This window comes from Parambassis ranga, chromosome 17 (assembly GCF_900634625.1).
Source record: "Parambassis ranga chromosome 17, fParRan2.1, whole genome shotgun sequence".
Classification (NCBI taxonomy): Eukaryota; Metazoa; Chordata; class Actinopteri; family Ambassidae; genus Parambassis; species Parambassis ranga.
The window spans coordinates 22,097,163-22,121,719 of NC_041037.1; the positions used below are offsets into that span (position 1 = coordinate 22,097,163).

The 24,557-nt window shown below is 51.2% G+C and overlaps 1 protein-coding gene across 6 annotated transcripts in view; it reads left to right on the top strand.

Moving 5' to 3' along the window:
* LOC114449579 (discs large homolog 1-like protein) overlaps positions 1–24,054 on the top strand; it is a 41,899-nt gene extending 17,845 nt beyond the window's left edge. Inside the window, exons 3-23 of one of the 6 annotated variants that reach the window (XM_028427369.1) lie at positions 8,017–8,112; positions 8,633–8,686; positions 10,968–11,018; positions 11,598–11,722; positions 12,046–12,215; positions 12,935–13,071; positions 13,238–13,382; positions 14,699–14,828; positions 15,181–15,337; positions 15,471–15,573; positions 15,746–15,860; positions 15,982–16,158; positions 16,269–16,335; positions 17,838–17,934; positions 19,406–19,447; positions 20,354–20,404; positions 20,490–20,591; positions 20,712–20,884; positions 20,960–21,069; positions 21,145–21,236; positions 22,388–24,054. In XM_028427369.1, coding sequence (XP_028283170.1) covers positions 8,017–8,112; positions 8,633–8,686; positions 10,968–11,018; positions 11,598–11,722; positions 12,046–12,215; positions 12,935–13,071; positions 13,238–13,382; positions 14,699–14,828; positions 15,181–15,337; positions 15,471–15,573; positions 15,746–15,860; positions 15,982–16,158; positions 16,269–16,335; positions 17,838–17,934; positions 19,406–19,447; positions 20,354–20,404; positions 20,490–20,591; positions 20,712–20,884; positions 20,960–21,069; positions 21,145–21,236; positions 22,388–22,494 — 2,301 coding nt within the window. In that variant the 3' untranslated portion in view covers positions 22,495–24,054. Of the gene's footprint in view, positions 1–8,016; positions 8,113–8,632; positions 8,687–10,967; positions 11,019–11,597; positions 11,723–12,045; positions 12,216–12,934; positions 13,072–13,237; positions 13,383–14,698; positions 14,829–15,180; positions 15,338–15,470; positions 15,574–15,745; positions 15,861–15,981; positions 16,159–16,268; positions 16,336–17,834; positions 17,935–18,311; positions 18,346–19,405; positions 19,448–20,353; positions 20,405–20,489; positions 20,885–20,959; positions 21,070–21,144; positions 21,237–22,387 lie in introns of all 6 variants that reach the window. The other 5 variants (XM_028427365.1, XM_028427363.1, XM_028427367.1 and 2 more) reach the window with 5 other exon arrangements.
* The last annotated feature ends 503 nt before the right edge of the window (positions 24,055–24,557 follow it).

Here is a 24,557-nt window from a genome sequence, read left to right on the forward strand (position 1 = left end):
GATTCTGAGTTCTGAGATTGATGTTGACCCTAATCCTAATCCTAATCCTCTTCTGTAGAATTTCTCTATCAGCAAAGGTTACGTTATGTTTCTGCACTGTGATAAAAGGAGTCGTCAGTCGGAGTGTCAGGGTCCTGACAGAGGAGGCACTGTTGGAGCAGTTAGCTTAGCTTAGCTTAGCATGAAGACGAGAAGCAGGAAGTAAAACGGTGACACTGGCTGCTGTGGAGCTGAGGCACGAGGCGTGAATCAGCTGTGTGATATTGTTGGAACATCTGCAGGCGTGTGTGTCTGTGTGTGTGTCTGTCTGTGTGCGTGTGTGTGTGTGGTTGTGTGTGTGTGTCTGTGTGTGTCTGTGTGTGTGTGTGTGTCTGTGTGTGGTTGTGGTTTTGCAGAGTTGTTGGTGAGAAATGAGAGGGTTCAGCGTGGAGTTAGTTGCAGAGTGCTTGTGGTGTCGGATGCTTCATGGACTCAGGCGGAGCTGGATTCCTCATGTCTCTGTGGCACAGACTGAAATGGGCACATGGGCACATTCCTGGTTCCAGAGGTTCAGGTGTCCTCTCCAGATCATCTGTGATTGCTGGAGTCTGTCAGACTTGGAGACCTGAGCTCTGTAGAAGGCTGGAGTTTGAGTTCCAGGTCCGGACTCATGGAAAACTCTGAGTGTTGACAGGATGTTTGTGCACGTGGAAGGTCTGTTGTGCGTGTGTTAGTCATGGACACAAAGGTGGCTCAACGTGCACAGGGATGAGTTACCAGGCAGCTTGGTGGCTAACGTGTGCGTGTAAGTAATAAACACTGATTCACATGCGACATGTTGTAGAGAAGTCTCAAGTAGAATCTGCAGGTCTTCAGATGAGCGTGGCTCCTCTGGATCCTGTTTAATCTGCTGCAGAGCATCAGACGTGACTTTGACTTAAGGACACAAATCAAACCTGAGGCCAGAGGAAGTGATGAACATCATAAATGGAGGGTCTGAGCCCTCACCTGTCCCATCGCTGCTCAGGACCACCACACCTTCCAGAGTACCTCTGTCCTGTAATGGCGGTGAAATCTCCTCATTCATTCGTCCATGTTTGATCTGCGCCGCCGCTCATCAACGGGCAGCTATCTCCGACACATCCACTGCGATAACGCCATGAATGGAGCGCCACGTCCCACAAAGACGGCGCCAGCACGGAGGACATACAGTACACTGCTTTCATTCCTCCGCCTCTCGCCGGCGCTCCTCGGCAGCGCCATGGCAACGCAGGAGATGAATGTCGACAAAGAGAGTCCCGACAGCAGAAAATGGAGGAGGTGGAGGGGGTTGAACCTGCGCAGAGGGACAAAGACAGATTTAGTGATGCTCTTTGGTGGGTGGGGGTGTGGTGGGGGTGTGGTGGGGGTGTGGTGGGGGTGTGGTGGGGGTGGCCGGCTCCAAAGGAAAGATTTACAGCAGCTCTGAGGTATATTTAGCACCCAGACAAAGGACTCAGAGCCCATGAAATGACTTGTCACTAATGCTCCTTCTTCTGCTACTCTTCACTCCCAGCTGCAGCAAGGCATGCTGGGAACACAGGCCAGCTCTATTTACAGCTGGAAGGGATTTCACAGACACCCTGGAGTGAGTGGAGCAGTTAGTGACGTTTAAATACACAACATCTATGACAAAGACTCTGTCTCGACTTCAGGCTCTTTGCTTTGAAGAATCAACAGAACTCTTTCTGTCCAAAACATTTCGGACTCATTGCTGGTTCTTAGGTCGGACCTGTTTCCACTGGAGGCTGGACGCTGTCAGGGCTGCGCCGTGGATCTCAGGACTGGGACGTGTTACTGCCTCAAGTGGAGGAGTTCAGACCCCCGGTCTTATAAGGGAGCAGGAGATGGACAGGCAGACCGGGGCGCCATCCCCAGTAAAGCGGGCTCAGCTCCGGTCTGTTGTGGTGAAGACAGAGCTGAGGCCGAAGGCACGGGTCTGCACGGGTCTGCACGGGTCTGCACGGGTCTGCACTCCCGCCTCCTATGGCCACAAGCTGTGGGTACAGACTGAAAGAATGAGATTGCAAATATGAGCAGCTGGTCGGGAGAGGAAGGGTTAGAGTGTTCCCACGACCTGACCCTGGATGGAGCGGTTTAATCTTAACCTGAGTACGGTAAGGCTACATGAAGCCAGAGGAATGTAACATACAACACAGAAAAGGAAAATCCAGGTGTTTTTATGTGTTTTTCTCATGGATGCTCCATCAGTAATGGATTCCGTGTGCTTGACTCGCTCTGTGAACCAACCTCACGATGCCGCCGCGGCGGTCTGGGATCTGTCCGTCACAGCTGTGATAACTCAGCAGTTTTCTGGGGCGAGTTTCCCCTGCTGACTCATTTTGGAAGTCTGAAGACTGAAGTAGGACAAAGGTCAGCAGGACCGAACCCACTGTGGACGGAGGAGGAGGAGGAGGAGGAGGAGGAGGAGGACTAGCCCTGCCTGCGCTCTTCACACACACGTCTCTCCGTCCTCTCGTCAGCCCTGCAGTCTGTTGTTGCTGTCTGCCTCAGACAGACGGAGCCCCTCTCTCTCTCTCTCTCTCTGCTCAGCAATGCTCTCTCACCCCGGCAGGCTCCGCTTTCATTTCTTTCCCATCTACTCGAGCATCTGAGAGCTGCAGTTTACCAGCTACCGTGCCAGCTGCTGCCACTGTGACAGGAAGAGGACGGCCACGGCGTGTGTCAGCAGCATCTGCTCACCTCCATCAGCTCCTCTGCAGCCTCCCTGTTTGTGTCTCTGAGGACGAGGAGGACGAGGAGGAGGGGGGGCACAAGGTGCAGTGAAGCCCCCCTCCCATCGTCTGCTCTCCAGCCAGCATCACCTCTGCCGCCCCGCAGCCTGCAGCAGGAGCGAGAGGAGGCGCAGAGGCGACACGCCACCTTCACCACAGCAGCAGCAGCGCAACAAGCAGCATGCTGAACTCTGTGTGGTACGCCAAAAAGATGGGCCGCCGCATCATGGGCACCCTGAGGAGAACCAAGCGGCTCCACCGGCGCCTGCTGGTAGGTCACACGCCTCCCGTATGTAAATCAGAAATCCTCGTAAAGGTGAGGAGGCAGGGGGAGGTGCTGCAGCGTGACTCATGTTCTCCTGCGTGCAGTCACACATGTGATCAGACCCTGCTGTGTGTTGTTGTGCTGGCGGGGCGCTGCGACGAGGCAGATGTGTAAAAGTTGCAACAGGAGCTGCTGCTGCTGCTGCGTCATGTGGTGGATCAGGATTCTGCTTCAGTTCTCCACGCCCTCGTCCAAAGTGATGAAAACATGCAGCCTGTGTGTGTGTGTGTGTGTTCGCTGAGAGCAGGTTATCACGCTGCAGCGGAGTGTGATGGAGGAATCATGGAGGACGTACACACGCCTCGCTGTGCTGCTGAATGTTCCGGAGGCGCCTGCCTGTGCAGGTGTTTGCGTGGATGTGGGATCCCGTCACACCTCTGCAGGGTTTTTACGACGTGCAGAGATTTACCTGCATAAACAGCAGCATCATGTTCTGGGCAGATGTGAGGAACCCCTGCAGTAGCACATGCCTTTCCTGCCGTTGCCTAGCAACCTGCAGGCTCCTGACACACACACACACTGCTACGCCACTACCTCCCTGTTACACACATGCACACACACAGGCTGTAGAAACGGATCACTCTCTCACTGTGCTGTGGTTTGGAGGATGCGGGCGGTTTGAACCGTTGTAGTCGTGTAGTCCGGAGTTGTCGTCCTCCCTCACAGCTTGATGTGTCGCTTTGCTTTCGTCCCAGTAGCAGCAGTTATGGTAAACACCACGGAGTTACAGGGAGACACATGGAGCGTCTCCAGGGTCAGTTTGGACATCACAAACTCCAGTGGGAACAGGAAGCGTCGTCAGTTCTGTTGGTTCATGAAGACTTTTCTGCGTTCCTCACAGACACATGCTAACTGCTACATGCTAGCTCCCAGAGACCCTCAGTAGCTTGTTCTCTTTGATGTGATTGGCTTAAGTCATGGTCACATGGTTGATCCAATCAGTTTCTCCTTTACGGTTTCTCAGTACGTCCTCTATGATGGTTTCAGTGTGAGCTTTAGCTGTCAGAACCGTCTTTGCTGTGAACGTCTGAAAGTGTGCCTGTGTGTGGTTGGTGTTCTGTCAGGCGTGGGTTCTGCATGTTATTAATCTGTTCACATGATGCATCCATGTCACCATGACCTCTGAAACACACACGTAGTCCTGATTCAACAAATATTCAAATATGTTCAAAAACCTGGATCAAAGGGGGGTCTCAGAACGTTTAAAGGCTTCTGGGTGGATACCTGGAGAAAGTCGTCCACGTCCTTCACAGATTAGAAGAACAGCTTTTAGAGCTCCTGCTGAATACATTTACACATTGAAGAGGAAAAATGCTGTTAATCCACTTCATGCCCAGTGTTCAGTTTGGAAGTTATGGATGAATATGTTTAAAAAAACAAAACACCTCAGATAGGAAACAAGCATTGGACAGGGACGAGTGAAAATGTGACGGATCTTCATTCTCTCGCCTCTCGCTGACCTCATTAGAGCGGCGGGTTGAGTTTCTGTTGTGATGTGTGGTGGCGGTGAGGTGCGCTGACACATGCGGCCTGCAGGTGGAGCTGTGCTGCAGCAGCTGAGGCAGTGATGCAGATGACGAGCAGCAGTGTGTGGAGAGCAGTGGACGCTCTGTGGTGGTGTGTTTACTCTCCAAATGTTCCTGTTGTCATGGATCACGGGGTGGACCGTCCACAGGCCTGGAGTGTGTCCACTCTGTTCGAGGCAGCAGTTTGAACACGCTGACAACAGTGAGCTGTTTCAGGGTTCATACATCACACACAGTGCAGTCACATGGCCTACAGCACATCGGTTCCTTTTCTGCTGAGCATGGAGACGAGGCGTTCAGGGACTGTGGGACAGTTCAAAGTGCAGCTTTGGAAGCTGTGAGTAGGGGGGGGGGGTCTGGAAATGCTCCTCCCACCAAACCCGGCTCTCCTCCTGGATTTTAAATCCACTTATGAAACTACACTGCCCGTTGCCATGACAACGCCTACATGAGGGTCATTCTGGAGCATTTTCTATATCGATAGTTTCATAATAAGGCTGAATGTTGGACTGAACCGTCTATCGGGTCTGTGTCCTGCTGACTGCAGCGCCGGGATGCTCCGGGACTAATGTCATGTTTCATTTTAACAGGAAAGTAAATGTATCAGTTACAGAAGAATTTTAGAATAAAACCCTTTGATCTGTAATAATCTCAAAGACTAGTTAGAATAAGGCTGGAGCTCAGTGTTTGTAACCTCTGAACCGGTCCTGAACCAGCCTGTGGGACTGTCAGCAGAGGCTTAAAGCCACGACAGAGAACATCCACTGAAAGCTGCAGCTTCCTGCCTGCTGAACAGGAGTCCACGTCACACCCCCCCCACTGCTGACACGCACACCACTGTGTCTGAATCCGGGGGTGACATCGATAATTCATGCGGCGAGTGGAGCCGCCCCCCTTTGTGCTGACATGTGCCTCGCTCGCTGGAGCCCATTAATTGGCAGGAGAATGAGAGAAGACGAGAGGGAGGCTGTCACAGAGGAAGAGCCGCTGGAGCGGGAGGGGTGAGACAGAGGCGAGGCGGGCTGTGGAGGACCTCGGCTGAGTCGGGACGTGTTGCCGTCACACCACCAGGCCCGAAGAAGGCGTCCCTCATTTATTCTTTAACCCTTCTGTTCAAGAAGATGACCACACATTACCCCCGGCCGGAGTTCAACACCAAGGCCATGAACGGCGCCGAGAAGAACCTGCAGGAGTCCATCGCCCACCTGCACCCTCTCCAGAGGCAGCACGCCATCGAGCTTCACAGGCGGCAGCAGCAGCAGCCGCCAAGCCGCCCACAGGTCCAGGCCTCTCTGTCCACTTTCACAGCCTGCACTGTGCCGGCGTCCTGCCGAGCTCGCAGCCGATTCCTCAACCTGCGGGACAGCGTGAAGAAGAGCCCGACGAAGAGCACGGCCAAAGTGGTCAGCAGCGGCCGGACGGAGATACCCTGGGTGCCCTTTGCTTTCAGTAAGGTACATGTGTGTGAGGGGTGGGAGCTAAAGGGGCTTCAGTACACGGACAGACCTGCTCACTGTGACCTCTGACCCTTTGCACTCGTCTTGTTGGTGATTAAGGAGCAGCTTGTTGTGGCGTGTGTGTGTGTGTGTCTGTGTGTGTCTGTGTGTGTGTGTGTGTGAGAGAGAGAGTTTGATTGAGTTACTACACTCTGTCACTTTATGGAGAATCAATGCTGTGTGTGTCCATGTGTGACTGTTGTCATGACATCTGTCCCTGCAGCTGAAAGCCAGCATCATTCACATGATCAGGCAGAGTGCTCTGATTGGTCACTGCCCTCTACACACACACACACACACTCCATCCTGTCTGCAGGCAGCGTGTGTGCAGAATCACTCAGGTGTTCAGACAGAGATCAGCTGCAGGTCACACAGACTCTCTGAGTGTTGGTCATGTGACTCCATCATGGCGTCCTGCTGAGGACAGAGTGTTTGTTTTTTATTTCTGGAGGAATTTCACTCTAACGTGACTGGAGCGCAGTGATTGTGTTAACATCCGGTTTGCTGTGATGTAAGGAACAGAGTAAAGGGTTAATCAGTGATAAAAACTGTTGCCTGATTGATTAATCAAACATTCTGCAGTGCTGGAGCCTGGTTTGTGTCTCGTGCCCTTCATCAAGTACTTTACCATCTCTGAGCTCATTGCTTCCAAAGATCCTGTCTGTGAGGGAGCGCTCACTCCCCTCCAGCAGAGGCATCAACTCTGTGCAGGCTGCGTTCGTTAAACCCGTTTGTATGTTTTGGGAGCAATTAGGCCCATTGTCAGCGGCTTTCCGAGCCGCGCTCCAGAAGTAGGCCTGGCGGATCGATGCGGTCGATGCGCGGGGCTAATTTTAGCAGCTGTCGGTTTTCCATGGGCTCCAGGTTCTGCAGCACAACAATTAGGCCTCTTCCAAACACAGCAGCGCTTCCTGCCGGCAGCTTCACGAGGTCCTGCTCTTGCATAATAGAGGTCAGAGTGCTGGAGGCCTCACACTGGCTCAGCCTTATCACTGCGCTCTGTTTAAGCTGGGCTTTGGGAGGTGTGGAAAATGATTTGTGTCCTCGTCTGAACAGTTTGTTACTTCATGTGAAAGATGCAAACAATGAGCGCCCCCTGGGTGGGCTTCATGTTCGGCCAACCCAATGGAACACTTTTTATTTTAGCTGTAATCTCGGTTTGAGTTTGGATTATTGTAGTTTTACAGAAAAACTTCTCCTTTAGAAAGGCGTGCATTATTATTGCATACAGTAAAGATGTGCAGTTCACACAGCTGTGTGGAATCCTCTCTCTACAACAAGCTGGTGTTTCTGAGTTCTGTGGTTCTGATCACCGGAGGATTCAGGGTGATGACGACGAGCTCAGAGCGCGTTAATCCCACAAAGCAAAGGCCTACAGACCCTCGCTGTGACCCAGCATTTAACAACAGTAAGAAAACAAGAACAGAGCTCCTCAGAGGATGAACCCTCAGGTTAGACTCTTCACCTGCTGCTGTGCTGGGTCCTGTGAACTTTGACCCTGATGTCAGAGTTAATACTCTGCTCTCCCAGATTATATATCTGCTGCTGCATTTCAGTGATGACAAAAGGACATCCACCCCCTGCTGAGACTGTAGCAAGGGACTGAGGATTACACACACACACACTCACACACACTCAGAGGTCACATAGTATGACTCTAATCCTCAGAGCAGCAGATGGGGGAGTTTGCCACATCAGGATCGCCTGAAAGTGTCAGGTTTGCCTGTCACACGGCGCCTTCCTGTGATTGGCTGACCTCTGACACTCGGCGGCCCTGCCCTGTCAAACTCCACCCAGCTGGCACCTCACATGAACCGTCAGTCGACACCCTCCTCCTCTTCCATCATCCTCCTGCTGTTCATCTGTGCTGCACTATGTTTGTCTAACCTCTGACCCCTCACCATGCTATTGTTCAGCAGGCCGAGGCCACCCCGCCTTCCTCTCCCATAATCCCTGTGATCCCAATCTCGCCAATCCCAGCCGAGACCACCATCATCCCTCCGACGTCACAGGTCTTTTTATTTGTTTGTTTTTTATTTTGCTCCCTCATAGATCCATCCCTGTCTGTCTGTGTGGACTTTAGCTCCATGTGTGCCGTCCAGCTGCGGCTCTGATGAACTGAGCAGATTACAGATAGAAACAGTGGGAGAAATGCCACACTTCCCCCATTTGACTTTTAAGAGCCCATCTGGCTCCTCCCGGGCAGAAAATGAGGGAGCGAGGCAGACAGAGGCAGTGAGTGTAGTTCAGAGCTAGAAGAGGAAGGCGAGGTGGAGAAGCAGAATCTCCCTGCTGCAGGATTTGCTCCGATTGATTTTAGGCTTCATGCTTCAGCACTGTATCTTCTGCAGCGTGAAATGCCACCATGTACGTACTGCTCTGTCCTCACTAATCTCTGCCCAAATCCACCGGCTTCCTCTTTTATCCTCAGTTGGTCTGTAGCATCATGAGGAGAGTAAGTCTTTGCAGCCTGGATTCTGTGTGTGTGTGTGTTGTTGGTGGAGATGCCTCTGATGTGTCTTCTCTCCTCAGGCCAATCCTCCTCCCGTGGTGGTCAACACAGACAGCCTGGACACGCCTCCATACGTGAGTCCAGCACAACTCATCACTGCTCCTCTGCACCTGTTTCTCAGGGTTAAGGTGGAGGCTGCCTCACATTTCAGGGCTGGATAAGGACGTGTTGATGCGATGTCGGAGGAGCAGTGAAACACTTTATATTACCAAACCTGCTTCATCAGGAGTGTCCATCACTTGGAACTTTCTGTCCTTAAATGTGGTTTATGCTTCAGGGAATTGAGCTCTCGCTGTTGTTAGACATAATTTAAAAGACAAATTGTGTCTAACAACAGGTTTAATGTCGGTTGGTGTGGAAGTCTAACAGCAGCTAGCTTTAGCTAACCAGCAGTGACAGCTTTGACAAAAGTTTGAACTGACCCTGGAGGTAGTGATGGTTTTTACAGTCAGCAGCGAGGAACAGATCGTCCACATTCAGTCTCTGAACAGGTGATCGGTGGTTGGCTAGTGGCGCTGAAATCAGAGAACACTCCTGCTAGCCACGTTGTTAGCATTTTTAATGTGTCGGACTTTCCCTCTGCACCCTCACAAAATTGGTGACCAGGCAGCTGTTAGCATTTAGCACTCGTAAGTACACAGATCGACAGCTGCTGTCAGCGTCAGGATGAGCAGAAGCCCCGATAAGCCAGATCTTTACTTGTTATTAGCAGTGACCACAGCCACCCTAAGCGCTCACAGCAGCAGGCTGAGTTGGAGGGTAAACCTTCGCCTCCACATTGTGCTTGTTTACACAGCGGATGCTACAAACGGTAGCATTGTGGCTAACACGACACCATGTGTCTCTGAAATCTCTTTATCTGTGAGCAGAATGCAGATGTGACACGTGTGACCTGTTTACGCATCAAAAACACATGAATGTGCAAAGTTTACAGAATCAAGCTGAACCACGGCAGCAGGTCGATGCTCATCCAATCAGAGCCCGTCTCTGACCGTGCTCGCCTGCCTCATTCCTGGCTCAGACCGCTCTGAATGAGGTCAGTGTCAAACAGCCGGCTAGCCTCTGATTGACTGGAGATGTTGGCTGCTGTCGGCGAGACTCCACGCCGTCTCTGCCAGCTTCATTTACACCCAGACATTAAGAAAATGTGACAAAGCCCACTCTGTTTCAGGCTTCGGCAAGCTGTGTCTGTGTGTCACTGAGGTGTTACCTGACGGAGCATCGGGTCACTGTGACAGCTGCTGAATCATGATGCCTGTCGTTTGGCCTGAAACAAACGGGATGACTGATCTGATGATGACCAGGATCTCATTCAGGTCCTCTCTAAGAAAACTCCAGATCGAGACGCCCACCTGTCACTCCTTCATGTCCTTAGTCTTAATACAATGTAAAAATTAGGAAATGATCAGACTGGATTTAGGTATGGAGCCTCCGGTGGGCAGTTGAGGAACTGCAGCCTTTTCACTGTTAGTAAATGTGTTCAGTTTCTGAGGAGCTGGTTCGTCTCCAGCTGTCACTGTGTTGGCAACATGCACGTCCAGCTTAACTCCCAGTCTGCTGTAAAACTGGACATTTTAATCTGGAGGTCTGTGGGGACTGACTCACTTTTAGAGCCAGCCCCCAGAGTCTGCAGGGAGAACTGCAGGTGCAGCTTTGTCTATCGGGTCGCTGGTGTACCTGATCTCTGAGTCATCAGTGAACACTGGCCCATGTTTAATAATAAACATTTTGTGTGTTTCACACTCATTGACAGTAAAAACTATGGACAGAGCTTCCGTGACGTCACCCGTTTGTTTCTGAAGAGCCGTTTTGAGTCTCAGTGGGAGGTTCCGGGACGTTGATGACCGCCGCCATGTTGGCAGCGTCACGTCGACTAAAACTACGAATATGGACAAAGAGGGGGGGGCACGAGCGGGGTTTAGGGGGGCGGGCGATCGTGGAAGCAGGAAACTCACACTGTGATACGTCAACTGTCTGTCACTCAAGCGGCAACGCCCATAATTAGGCGTAATTTTAAGTCCGAATACAATTGAAACGAGTGAATTGTAAAAAAATTCACCCCCCCTACAATTGACACTAGAAGAGAACCTATCATCTGAGACCAGAGTGGTTTTTTGTACCAGGCTGTAAACACGTTCTTTTCTGCTGTGAAGTCGGCCATTTTAACATGGGAGTCTATGGGAAATTACTCGCTTTTGGAGCCAACCCCCAGCTGTTGCAGCGTGAATTACAAGTTTTGACACTTCCGCATGGGCTTCCACTTTGAGCCCCGAAGGTTGCCGCTTGTTCACACTGCTGCTGTGATGTGGTGGCGCCTCCTGCTGGCTGATGAATGTCTTCTGTCTCTTTATGCAGGTGAACGGGACGGAGGCTGATTATGAGTACGAGGAGATCACGCTGGAGAGGGTAAGGCTGCAGGCCGCCGTCCTTTTTATGTCCCTTTGAATCACGGCCATGTTGTTAGCTGATGGAGCCGCTGTAACTCTGACGCCTTTATGAGCCACATAAATGCGCCGCAGTCCATAACTCAGAGGATTGATGACCCGCCGCTGGCAGCTGCTGCTCTTTTTTGACTTTGACACACCTTAACTTTCAGAGTCCTGCATGTAGAGACGGTGCAGGAGCTCAGTGCAGACGTGCTGACTGCTCCTCTGAGCTGTGGTCGAACCCTCACCTCTGCCTCGGTTTATACTGTTATCTTTACTCTTGTTCAGCTGTGCTCCTTCAGGTGCAAATTATTATCCGTGCAGCGTAAATAAAAACAAAAAAAAAGCGCCTGTGCCAGCTGAGTCTCAGAGGAACAACTGGCGTCTGTGATTCAGCCTGCAGGGCAGCAGAGTAAACACCCAGCCGATCGTACACACGCTCTCAAAGCAGCAAGACGTCTGCACGAGCGCCGCTCTGAATCTCTCTGTTTGTACGAAAGATTGTCATTTCTTGGTTTGTTGTCGGTGCGGTTGTCATGGTAACTGTTGTGGTATCCAGGGAAACTCGGGGCTGGGCTTCAGCATCGCAGGCGGCACAGACAACCCCCACATCGGCGAAGACCCCAGCATCTTCATCACCAAAGTCATCCCAGGAGGAGCCGCCGCTCAGGACGGACGGCTGAGGTGAGACACACACACAGCTGACAGCCTGTAGGCGCCATGGACACAGGCTGGTACTCTTTGTACCCAGAACCCCCTGCAGCGCCCTGCCGCCTTTCACTGCTTCATTCATTATGCACACACCTGATCCAGGTGATGATGATGAGGGATGAAGCTGCTCCATCAGTCTCAGGTTGCCTTTAACATGAACTCGTGATGCTCGGGTGTCAGTTACACACTCATTTGTCCCCAAATGTCACAAAACTGTCTCCTTGATTCAGAATGTGTTGATGATAGATTGATCAGACTGCGGGATGACTGACAGCAGGCGCTGTGCTGCGTTTCAGGGTTAACGACGTCATCCTGAGGGTGAACGAGGTCGATGTCCGAGATGTGACCCACAGCCGTGCCGTGGAGGCCCTGAAGGAGGCGGGCTCTCTGGTCCGGCTCTACGTCCGCAGGAGGAAACCCGGGTCGGAGAAAGTGATGGAGATCAAACTGGTGAAAGGACCCAAAGGTGAGGCCAGCACACGCTGCCATCAGTGCTGGAGACATGTCTGAGAGCGGAGAAAACCACAGCTCCCAGAATGCACTGGGCTGGCCGCTGCTCCAAACAGCTGGTCAGAGGCAGAAGAGTCAGATTAAATAAACTGGAGCAGTGAAAATTAAATTTAAAGTCGGCATCCTCTGACACCAGTTTGTAAATTTTAGAGAACTTCAGAGTGTTTGTAGCTGGAGCAGCAGACGGAGCCTGCTGTTCTAGTCTGAGAGGCTACCCTGAATGTGTTCTTCACACCCTGCTGTCGGCCTCTGTAGTGCCTCTGCTCTCCTCACCGTCCCCGGTCGTCCTGACCTCCAGGATCGTGTGGGCTGAGATGTGACTGGTGTGGATCTGCTGCCGCTGCTGACGGAGCCTGTGTCTGATCTGTGATGCAGGATTTTCTCTGCTTGCCGAGGAGCTTTAGTGAAATCCCTCAGGGCCTCATGATTATTCAGACAAGAAGCCGGGCTCCAGAACAAAGCCTCGGTTTCCACGGAAACATCCTGCAATATGTTTTTGTGCATTGGTGTGCCCTGATTTGTGCCAGTGTTAAATTGGCAGCGGCTCGTTTCAGTGGTGTCTTTTTTTAGGGTTCGTCCCAGTGAAGAGCGCATCGGGTGGAAAACAGGAACCAGAACCAGAGTTTGACAGCTGGTGGGTCTGCTCGGCTCATTCTGTGTCCTGGTGCGTTGCAGGTCTCGGATTCAGTATAGCAGGCGGGGTGGGGAACCAGCACATCCCGGGCGACAACAGCATCTACGTCACCAAGATCATCGAGGGCGGAGCTGCACACAAAGATGGGCGGCTGCAGATTGGAGACAAACTGCTGGCTGTAAGTGTTTCCTATCAGTGATCAATACTTACTGCTGACATGCCTGATCATGTGATGGTTTAGAGGGTGTTTCCTCCCTAAATGTGCTGTTGTAAAGTAAACTCCCTGATGTTGGACACTTCGTTCCCTGATGTGTAGCTCTGATGTTGTGATGGTCTGTGTTCAGGTGAACAGCGCTTGCCTGGAGGAGGTGAGCCACGAACACGCCGTCACTGCCTTGAAAAACACTTCTGATGTGGTCTACTTGAAAGTGGCTAAACCCAACAGTGTCTTCATGAACGACAGCTTCGCCCCTCCGGACCTTACCAACTGTGAGTGGATGTCTTTCCCTCCACATATAAGCAGGTTTCTGTGAGTGTGCTCGGTCAGACCAGGACACGCTCTCTGTGGTTCGTAGTCTAAGCTAACATCCCACAGAGCAGATTAGCTGGTCGTAGATGTGATGCGGGGGACTCTCTGATCTTGACCTTGAGTGAGTCTTGGAATCAGAATCAGCATCCTGTGGGTGGGGGTGTGGGTGGGGGTGGGGACGCTCCCAGTGGCATTATGTGGAGTGACACGTTTCAAAGACGCTCCTCTGGAGCACATTCAGAGCACGGTCTCTGGATCTGTTCCCAGCGGCTCCCTGGTGGAAGGACAGCAGGAGGAAACCATTTCCAGCTAAACCGCCTGACCAGGACACACTGATGGAAACCATCAATAAGTCAGAGGATCGATCAGGAGCGGAGGAACCAGAACTCGTCCTGAGGTGGAACAGTGTTAAATAAAGTTCTATTAAAGTCCACAGAGTGAGGAGAACCAACAGAGACCGGATGGTTTGAAGTCTTCAGCCGCCAACATCACAGCGAAAAGAACACGCTCAACAAACACAGTGCTGGCAGGAAGGTCGGAGCACAGCAGAGGTTTGGACTGATGCACTGCTCCTGATCTTCAGTTCCGGTTCCTGAGGTCAGGTGGGCCTAAAATGGCCCCCGAGGGCCTCTAGTTTTATGTTTACGGCAGTGTCAGCATCATGAAATAATAAATCAGCAGCTCTAGACCCAGAGCCTGAAACACCTGACAGCTCCTGGTCAGTTCCTGTGTTTCTCATGTGAGGACAGAACTGATAAAAACACACTGCAAACATTCAATGTGTTGTGGTGCTCTGGGTGACATCACTAGAAGCTTCATGTAATTACAGACACCAGCTCTTCCTCTTCCTCCTCTTCCTCCTTCTGTGTTATTGCCCCCCTCCCTCAGCTGATGTTGAGACGCGTGAAGGACGACCATCAAATCCAATCAGCGAGCCGCGTCCACACGGCAGCACAGTAACACTCAGCGAGGGGGGTCAGAGGTCATTCAGTCTGCTGTCACACTGCTGTGATGATGTCGTCCCATCATCCCCCCTGCTCACAGACAGGTTCATGTTCAGGAGGCTGAGGGGCGACACTGAAGATTAACTAAACTTTATTTAGCTTTACTTAAACTCAGACTCTTCTTATAAAAACACAGCTGTGTCTCCGGCAGCTCGTGTGTCTACGACCCGCGGCGGCCTCGTCCGGTCGGATGGTAACAGGAGCCGGTCAGAGGAGGGTGTAGAGCAGAGACTCGCACCAGGCTTCATTTAACTCTGTGTTCTCCGTTCCAGCGTTCTCCCAGCACATGGAGAACCATATCAGCCCGCCCAGCTTCCTGGGCCAGCCCCTGCCTCCGCCGGCACCCTCAGGGCGCTACTCCCCGACCCCGAAGAGCGTGCTGGGAGAGGACGATGTGACCCGGTGAGGACAGATACTTCACTGATGCAGCTGCCTGCTTATTATCTATGGACATGTGTTTTTTATTAACCCTTTGAACCCCCAGCTCTTCCTGTCACGTGTCAGCGTGGGCTCACTGCAGCATGAAGTCCTCCACCTGTGTGAAAACCAACAGTTAACTGTTTGTAGTCTTTAACTGTGTGAAGTTCAGGGGTTAAATAGACCTGAACTTTAAATGTTTCACAGAGCAGAGAAACAAACATTTGGGACGGAGCTCCGCTGCTCTGCCCTCTGCTGGTGTGAACCTGCAGCTGTCACAGGCTGACGGGTCACATGACGTCAGGATGATTGACAGCTGCTGTGTGTGGACCAACAGGGAGCCCAGGAAGGTGGTGCTGCACAGAGGAGCGACGGGGCTGGGGTTCAACATCGTGGGCGGGGAGGACGGAGAGGGGATCTTCATCTCCTTCATCCTCGCCGGAGGACCAGCTGACCTCTGCGGAGAGCTGAGGAAAGGAGACCGACTCGTCTCTGTGCGTACACACACACACACGCACACACACACACACAGACACACACGCACACACACGCACACACACGCGGTGTGAGGGATTTTCCTTAAAGTCTCACTGTTCGCTGTCTGTGGCTGCTTCTTGCTCTCTGCAGGTGAACGGCGTGGACCTCCGTAACGCCACCCACGAACAGGCCGCCGCCGCTCTGAAGAACGCCGGGCAGACGGTGACCATCATCGCCCACTACAGGCCAGAGGGTGAGACACGAGGTGGAGGATTCATTAGTTAGATTCCTCTCTGGAACACTTTGATTGGAATCACAGATGTTTATTTACTGCCTGTTGTGTTGGAGAACATGTGGCGTTTAAAGGATGTTTTTATGTCGGCGTGGAGCTCCTGACCTTTGACCTGTGTGAACTCTCTGCTCAGAGTACAGCCGCTTTGAGGCAAAGATCCACGACCTGCGGGAGCAGATGATGAACAGCAGCATCAGTTCAGGCTCCGGGTCTCTGCGGACGAGTCAGAAGAGGTCGCTGTACGTCAGGTGAGAGGACCACAGAACGCCTGGCGACACGCCTGGAGCGCCGGTCTTTTTATTGGACAGACATTCAAATATCGTTTGCCAAATAATAATAAAAATCTGTATCTGTGTGTGTGTGTCTCAGAGCTCTGTTTGACTACGATAAGACCAGAGACTCCGGTCTGCCCAGTCAGGGACTCAACTTTAAGTTTGGGGACATTCTTCATGTGGTGAACGCCTCTGACGACGAGTGGTGGCAGGCCAGACAGCTGACGGCGCAGGGAGAGGTGGAGGAGGTGGGGGTCATCCCCAGCAAAAGACGGTCAGTCCGACACGACACACACACACACACAGACACACACACGCTCTGAGGTCAAGTAGAACCACTGGTCACATTAGCACAGGTGTGACCGGCGTCCTGTCTGTTCACAGGGTGGAGAAGAAGGAGCGGGCGAGACTAAAGACGGTCAAGTTCAACGCCAAGTCTCGAGACAGAGGGGTGAGTGACACCAGGACAGTCAGTGCATGAAGTGTGAGACGAGTCGTACATGGAAGCTTAGAACAGATTTACTGCATCACAGAAGGAAAGTGTTTAAACCCCAGAACGATGTCACATGACGCAGGTTTATGACCTGTCAGACTGACGGTGCCGCAGCCAGCTGACCTCCACCTACTAATGAGTGTCTACAGTTTACAGTTAACAGCATGTTGTTGTTGTTGTTGATGTTTTCTTCTTCACCAAACCGCAGCAGCGCCTCCCCCGCACCTTTAAACCGTGTGCCGCTTTAACACGCGTCGCCAGATGTTGCCCGCTCTCTAACATGTAGACTGACGGAGGGAGGAGGGGGGGCACCTGCATGACCCCCACCCCCACCCCCACTCCTCCACCCGTCGTACAGAGTTAAAAAACGCTTGACATTGATGTCTGACTGCTGCTCACCTTCCTCCTCCTCTTCCTCACCACTCACCTCTCTCACCCTGCTCGCTCACTCCTGCTGGATAACGGCATGATCTGATGATGTCACTAGGCCCGCCTCCTACCAACGCGGAGCCTGACCTGCTGACACGTAGGCGTGCGATCAGCTGCATGTTTTCAGCCACTTGTAGCTTCTGGTTTCGGTTCTGGACTCAGGCGAAGATGAGCCGAACACACAGAGCAGCATGTGGTCGATTTCTGTTCAGCTGGTTTTGCTGCCCCCTGGTGGCTAAAACGAGCTACTTACACAGGTGCCACATGACACCTTCTTCCTGATTGGACAGACCTGCTGGTCCAGGGAACCTCGAATATGTTTACAGACCAACAGAGGGCACAGTTTGTATTACAAGACAAAGACAAACGGTATAATCTCTGTTTACATTTGACCCAGAAATACAGGAATCAGCTGCAGGAGTGTTGGTCATGTGACCGCTGTGACTCCATCATGGCTTCCTGCTGGCTGCTGAGGAGGGCAGAACTTTTAGTTTGTACTGAGTCTTATCTCTAGAGGATTTTAACTCAGATGTGGAATAGAAAGGTTTGATCAAATATTTTACACATGTGATGCATTCAGGGACCATCAGGAAGTGCATTGAAACCCCTCAGTGGGTGCAAAGTCAGGTGGAAACAGGTGAAAGCAGCAGCTGCAGGAAGTGACTGAAGCCTGAAGTGATTTCACTGAGCGTTACCTGAAGGCATCGCTGTGCGTCTGCGGCCGGTCTGCGGCCTTAGACAGAACAGGAGTAAGGAGTGTGCTGACATTAACGCTTCTCTGGGCCCGTAGCTGCTGTCTCTGCATGTCGTCAGCATGTTTGCTCCTCTTTGACCTCTGCTGCTTCACTGACACTGTGGAAAATCCAGCTGCTGAACCCCTGACAGCAGCGTCACTGCAGGAGGTTCTGGTTCTGTTCAGTGCTGTGTAGAAGGAAGACAAACCAACATCAGACGCCCTCATCTCCCCTTCTTCCTCCTCTGTTTTTTTATATTCCATCACCCCTCCTCCTCCTCCTCTTCCTCCTCAGCAGTCTCTCAATGACAAGCGTAAAAAGAACCTCTTTTCCCGAAAGCTTCTGTTCTACAAGAGCAAAGATCCGAGCGAGCAGGAGACCAGTGACGTCGACCGTAAGTACAGTGCGTCGGGGGGAGGCGGGGCAGGCGGTCGGTCTGAAAGGCGATTGGCCAGGTGACAGGAAGAGAGATCAGCTGGTGGCGGCATGCTGCTGCTGGTTGTCATGGCAACAGGGCCTGGCTCTAACAATCGACTATGTTTGTCAACTAGAACACACACTCGCTCCTGAGTTTCCCCTCGGGGATCAATAAAGTATCTGTCTATAAACCTGGAGGCGTAGTCCGTCCTCCGCGGAGCTAAAATGGCCGCCCTGTCTCCGTGCTGACCGGCTGTGTTCCCTCTGCTCTCTCCATCTGTCGCCGTATCTCAGTAACTTTGTGTTTTTGTGGTTGTTTTCTTCTCATCGTTCACTCGGCTCTGCTGACTGCAGGACAACAACGACGACATGCTATCCAAAGGCCACAGTAAGTGTGTCCCCACCTTGAACTCCCATCAGCCTCCTGGGCTCCACCAGCATCCTCCGTCAGCCTCCACCTGTCTAATAAGACATCCATTAACCCTGTGAGCCACTGTCTGCCTGCCTGTCAGGTGACTGCTGGTCACATGATCATGGAGGCCTGGGTGTGTTTGTACCTCAGACATGTGATCAGTCTGACGTGATGCGTTCACACGTCATCAGACAGTCTGAAACCTTCCTCTGTTAATGTAGCGGTGGAAGATGAACAATGAAACATATCACTGATAGAATGTTTCAACAGTTTGAGGGACAGTGTCAGAAGGTGGTTAAACATCCAGACTCACTGTCAGGAGAGGCGTCAAACCTTTTCTGATACATTCAGACATTAGTGAACAGACGGCGGAGGCTGACGATGATCCTGGTGGACACACAGAGGCTGAGCCCTCCTCTTCCTCCTCCTCCTCCTCCTCAGTCTCCTCGTGGTGTTTTCTGCTCAGGATCTGAGGACGTCTTCACGCTCGCTGCAGATCATCACTCCGTTCATTTGTGTTTTGAATATTTTCAGATCTGTGTGTGGATGAAGCTGCAGCTCTGAGTTCTGTGACTGAAGTAGAAGTTTAACCCTATCCTACCTGACACGTATCAATATTTTTATTGATTTGTTTCATGGTGAAAATTCTTCTTCACTGAAGAATCTTAAGTGAACTCAGTGGTTCAGTCATCAGCACAGAACCCAGAGCTTAATGATGTGTGTGTGTGTGTGTGTCTGTCTGTGTGTGTGTGTGTGTGTGTTGTCTGTGTCTGTTGTGTGAGTGTGTGTGTCTATCTGTGTGAGTCTGTGAGTGTGTGTGTTGTCTGTGTGAGTCTGTGTGAGTGTGTGTGTTGTGTGTGTGAGTGAGTGTGTGTGTGACGTGCACTACGTGCACACGAGTCGGACAGGTTGTGATTTTTATGGTTCTGTTTTCTGTCTGCGGAGAGGAGCTCCGTCTGCTCCTCCATCTTGTCTCAGTGCAAAGCATTGTGGGAAGGCGCCTGCTGACCCGTTGTGTTTTCTGTTGTGATTGCAGAACAAGTGACCTCTAATGCCAGCGATAGTGAGAGTAGCTACCGTAAGTGTGACGCCGGAATGACTAACGGCCGGCGTGACCTCTGACCCCGCTAACTGCTAACTCCCTCACTGTTGTTAACGAGCGCAGGCTGCTGATTGGCCGATAACAGCATGACCTCACACACACACAGTTTACGTCCTCGCTAACGCTGCTTCCTGATGGCCTGTTTGCATTAAAGCTGCTGCTGCATGTGTGAGAGCGCCCCCTGCTGACGACACCCTGTGGTCTTTGTGTGGACGGATTCTTTCATAAACACAAACACACACAGTCCGGCCTCAGGGTCGAACCTGTAAGAGCTTTCAGTTCCTCCCACAGTCATGGAATATTCCTGAAGGACGTCAGCTGCTGTCTTCAAATCATCCAACATTCTTCCTCCTCACGCAGCTCTGAGGAGTCCTGACGTCTTGTTTTAGACTTCAGATTAAATCCGTGTTGCTGCAGATTAACATGCAGCTGCTTTATGAAAAGTATCCTGATGACATCAAAGGGCTTCTTTGAAACAGGAAGTGAGTTTAAAAACCAATTTAAAAGATAAATTGACAAGAACACACGGATTAAGATTAAGTTTACTTCTCCTTTATCAGTCCCCGTAGGGACATTAGGTGTAAGTAGCAGCAGCACACGTCAAACACTGAACACACATATGAACAGAATGAATGAACTGAGCCGGGACCTGTCCTCTCAGAGTATCGCCACGTCTGCGTCTGTCTCTGGTTGTGTTAGCCAGCGTCCTGCGTCCACAGGACTGTTTGAGTTTGGAAGATGTGAGTGAGGACAGGAAGCAGTCTGTGGCCCTCATCAGGCCTGAGTCATTAATCACAGACCCTCACCTCCCTCCTCCTCCTCACCTTCATCCTGTCAGTGCAGCTGTCTGCAGCGCCCCTCACAGTGTGTGTGTGTGTTCAGGTGGACAGGAGGAGTACGTTCTGTCGTATGAGCCCGTCATCCAGCAGGAAGGTGAGACTCCAATAAACACTCTTAGACTGTGTCTGCAGATGTTTGGTCGCTCTGTTGCATCACTTCCTGTCTGTCCCTCTGACAGTGAACTACACCCGTCCCGTCATCATCCTCGGCCCCATGAAGGATCGGATCAACGATGACCTGATCTCAGAGTTCCCCGACAAGTTCGGATCCTGTGTCCCACGTAAGTCTGCGAGACATGAGTCCCCCAGGAGGACAGCGTCTTGTTTTCATGTGGAAATGAATCCTCCTCCTCTTCCTCTTCCTCCCCCTCCTCTTCCTCCTCCTCCCCTTCTTCCATCAGATACGACGCGGCCGAAGCGAGACTACGAAGTGGACGGCAGAGATTATCACTTCGTGGTCTCCAGAGAGCAGATGGAGAAGGACATCCAGGACCACAAGTTCATCGAGGCGGGCCAGTACAACAACCACCTGTACGGGACCAGCGTGCAGTCGGTCAGAGAGGTGGCAGAGAAGGTAGGGCCGGCAGGCTCTCACACGCAGTCACTTCCTGTCCATGATCAGTCAGAAACACGCCGCTGTTGTGTTCAGGGCAAACACTGCATCCTGGACGTGTCGGGGAACGCCATCAAGAGACTCCAGCTAGCGCAGCTGCACCCCATCGCCATCTTCATCAAACCCAAGTCCGTGGAGAACATCATGTGAGTGAGCCACCTCCTCCTGGTTCTGCTGGTCCTCCGTCTGACGGGCCGAGCTGAACCTGTCTGTTTTCACAGGGAGATGAACAAACGCCTGACGGACGAGCAGGGCCGGAAAACCTTCGACAGAGCCACCAAGCTGGAGCAGGAGTTCACCGAGCATTTCACAGGTCAGGCGTCATCACCCTGAAGGTTCCACATCGGACCGTCTCCATGGAGACGCTGCGGCAGGTTAAAGGAAACACCTGGGAGAGCAGAGCAGTGTGTTTATGTACCCGTGTGTCATGCGGGGTCATTTCAGGGTCAGTCTGTGACATCATCCAGGGCTGCCCGACCCCTCAGATTCACTGTGTGATGGATTAGTCCAGAGTGATAGTCAGTGTGGCCATCGACACAACACTTTGAAATCATCTGTCTTAGTTTGTGGTGGATCGGCCATGTTTAACCTTCACTGCACGGCCTCTGCTGTTGGCTGCACGGGGTTAACTCTCCCCACAGAATCAGACACTGTGATCAGATCTCTGTCTGGAACCGTCTGAGGGCGATCAATGGCTGAAAACCAATAAACACAGCACGTGTCACCTTCTCTGTATATGTCAGGTGGAGAGCTGGTGTTTGGGACGGTCGCCGCGGTGATCCGTCTCCAGGACATCCCAGCAGTGTTCATATCTTAAAGGAAAGGAAGAGTTTCCTGTCCTGTTTTAGAAAGATAGATATTAACTTTATTAATTAACTTGTAGCAGCGTATCAAAAAACAATAAATACAAAAACACAAGCAAAAACTCTTATATACACACACACAGACACACAGCAACAGAAGAAGAAGAACATGTACACACACAGACACACACACACATAAAGCAGATCAAAGAAGATAAACTCAGTTACTGTAACTGAGCAGTTTGAAGCTGTGATGATGCTTCAGTCAGAGTTCAGTAGTTTGACTGAGGCAGGAAGGACTTCCTGTGTCTCTCAGTGGTGCATCGTGGGAGTCGGAGTCTGTTGCTGAACGAGCTCCTGTAGCTGGTCAGCACAGTGTGGAGCGGGTGGGAGGGACGGTCCAGTTTGGTCTTTATTTTGGACCCCGTCCTCCTCTGTCAGAGAGTCCAGGTCCTGTCCACAACATGGTCGCCTTCCTGGTGGTTCTGAGCAGGATGTGGTTTGAGTTGAGTAGTGGTTTAGTGTTTGAGTTCTGATTGGTGTGTCTGTGAACATCGTGCGTCTCCAGACTGAATCATCTTTCCACATTTGAAACTGTATCCATAGATTTGTGTGTCTGACATGAACAGCGTCACTGAGCATGCTCTGTTTGTGTCTGCAGCCATCGTGCAGGGCGACACTCTGGAGGAGATCTACGACCAGGTGAAGCAGATCATCGAGGAGCAGTCGGGTCCCTTCATCTGGGTTCAGTCCAAGGAGAAGTTATGAAGGCGGAGCGGGCTGCTGCTCCTCCTCACGTTTCATCGAGCAGAAGACTCCACCTGCAGGCCTCCATCAGACTCCATCGTCAGGTTTTCTGACCCGCAGAGTAAAGCACACAGGAATTTTAATGACATCATCAGAAGCTTAATGATGTCACTGGACATTTAATGGCGTCACATGGTACGGCTCCTTTACGAGGAGGAGGAGGCGGTGGATTCGTGACAAAGAAGCAGCGTACGAAGTCTTTTAACTTTAGTTTTTGTTTGTGGGTTTTTCCCCTTTTTTTGTCTGTAAGGCGAGCGGAGTTTCAGTCTCAGGCAGCGTCAGTCCGGATGAAGCAGAGACACAAAAAGCAAAACTTTGCACGTTTCAGCTTTAACAGCATGTGTGTTCCGCCCCTTTATTTCCCATCAGCCCCTTCACCTCAGCGTGTGATGTCACCGCTTCTGTTCTGCGTTCATCTTTTTTTAAACTTTGTTCATGTTTAGTTTGACTTTTTTTTTTTTTTGCTCCTCACTGCTGCTGGACGCTCGTCAGGACGCCGCAGGTTCCTGCTCTGCTGCTAGAGGGCGCCGTGCAGGAGAGATTTCGACTGATCAGTTAAAAACATGAGGAGTGAAGGAACAGAGCAGCAGCTGCTAAGATCTGAACACGTTCTTAGGTCTGACTGCAGGAAGGTCCATCCTCTCACACGGTTTCAGTCACCAAAGAAGAAAAATATCAGTTATGACATAAATAGATTTATTAAGATGATCGTTATTACAGGAAACCTCTTTAACTCCTTCTGCTCATAATCTTATCCTGTTCTCACTAAATCCATTATTAAAAAACCTGAATGATTTAGATGAAGATCATCTGAACTACAGAAAAGTAGCTGATTCACAAAAGTGATGTGACCACAAATACAACAGGAGTTTATCAGGAATCATGTGTCAGGACCCTCAAATCCTCCACACACAGCTTAAAAAAAGAAAAATCACCAAATGAGAAAATTATTTTATTACAAGAAAATTATTTTATCAGCTCGTTATGATGCAGGATGTAAATGAAAGTATTTTTTACAGAATTATTTCATAATTAGATGAAAGTATTTTTACAGAAGAGCGCCGACACATTTGTAACATGTTCCTGCCGTCAGGTCTTCAGAACACGTCTCAGAAGCTTTGAAGCTCAGTGGCGCCCTCTACCAGGCAGGTCCGGACCCTGCAGGACGCCCCCTGTGACGTCCACAGCGTCAGTGTCTTACCAGGAAAACGATGTCGACCATGTGACGTGCGGCTGAGCCTGGGGGGCGAGCCGCCGCCTCCGGCTGTCCTCAGACCGTTATTGTACAATGAGATTTTGACAGATATTTAACCCTTCGGTAAACTGCCTATTTTGTTATAATAAAAGTCTATATTGAACTTTACTTAAGCACTACTACTACGAATTATTTTCTTTGCATTGGTAATCATATATGAATAGAAAAGTATGAAGATATTTGAATATATATTTTTCTTTTTCTTTGATCACCACCTCTGTCTTTTAATTTTCTTTTTTTAAGCATAATAAAAACTTAACAAGAAAGCCGCCTCCGCTCCTTCTGTGATGACGTCAGCAGCTGGCAGCTCACACTAGAACATTGTGCAGCTTCTACAGAGGGGCAGGTGGAGCGTCCTGTCCAGCTGCACCACTGTGTGGGCGGAGCCTGCAGCTCCACCTGCAGGAAGAGGCTCCATGGCACAGTGATGCAGCTGAGAGGATGATCGGCGTCCCTCTCCCCTCCCTCCAAGACCTCTACGACAGCAGACTCACCAAAGGCCCTCTGCGTCACAGGAGACCCCTCCACCACCACCTCCACCCTTCACACCACCTCTTCAGTCTGCTGCCATCAGGAAACAGACTGAAAATACTCCTAATCTCCTAATCCTAATCTGAAACGCCCCAAAACATATTGTTAACAAACAACAAGTTGTTCAACTTTAAACAAAAAGCACTGACTGATGCACAGCAGGGGGTGTGTGTTACTTTCAGAAGTAAAGCTGCACGCAGCACTGCGGGCCCTCGCGCTCCCTGTGATCCGTGGGGCC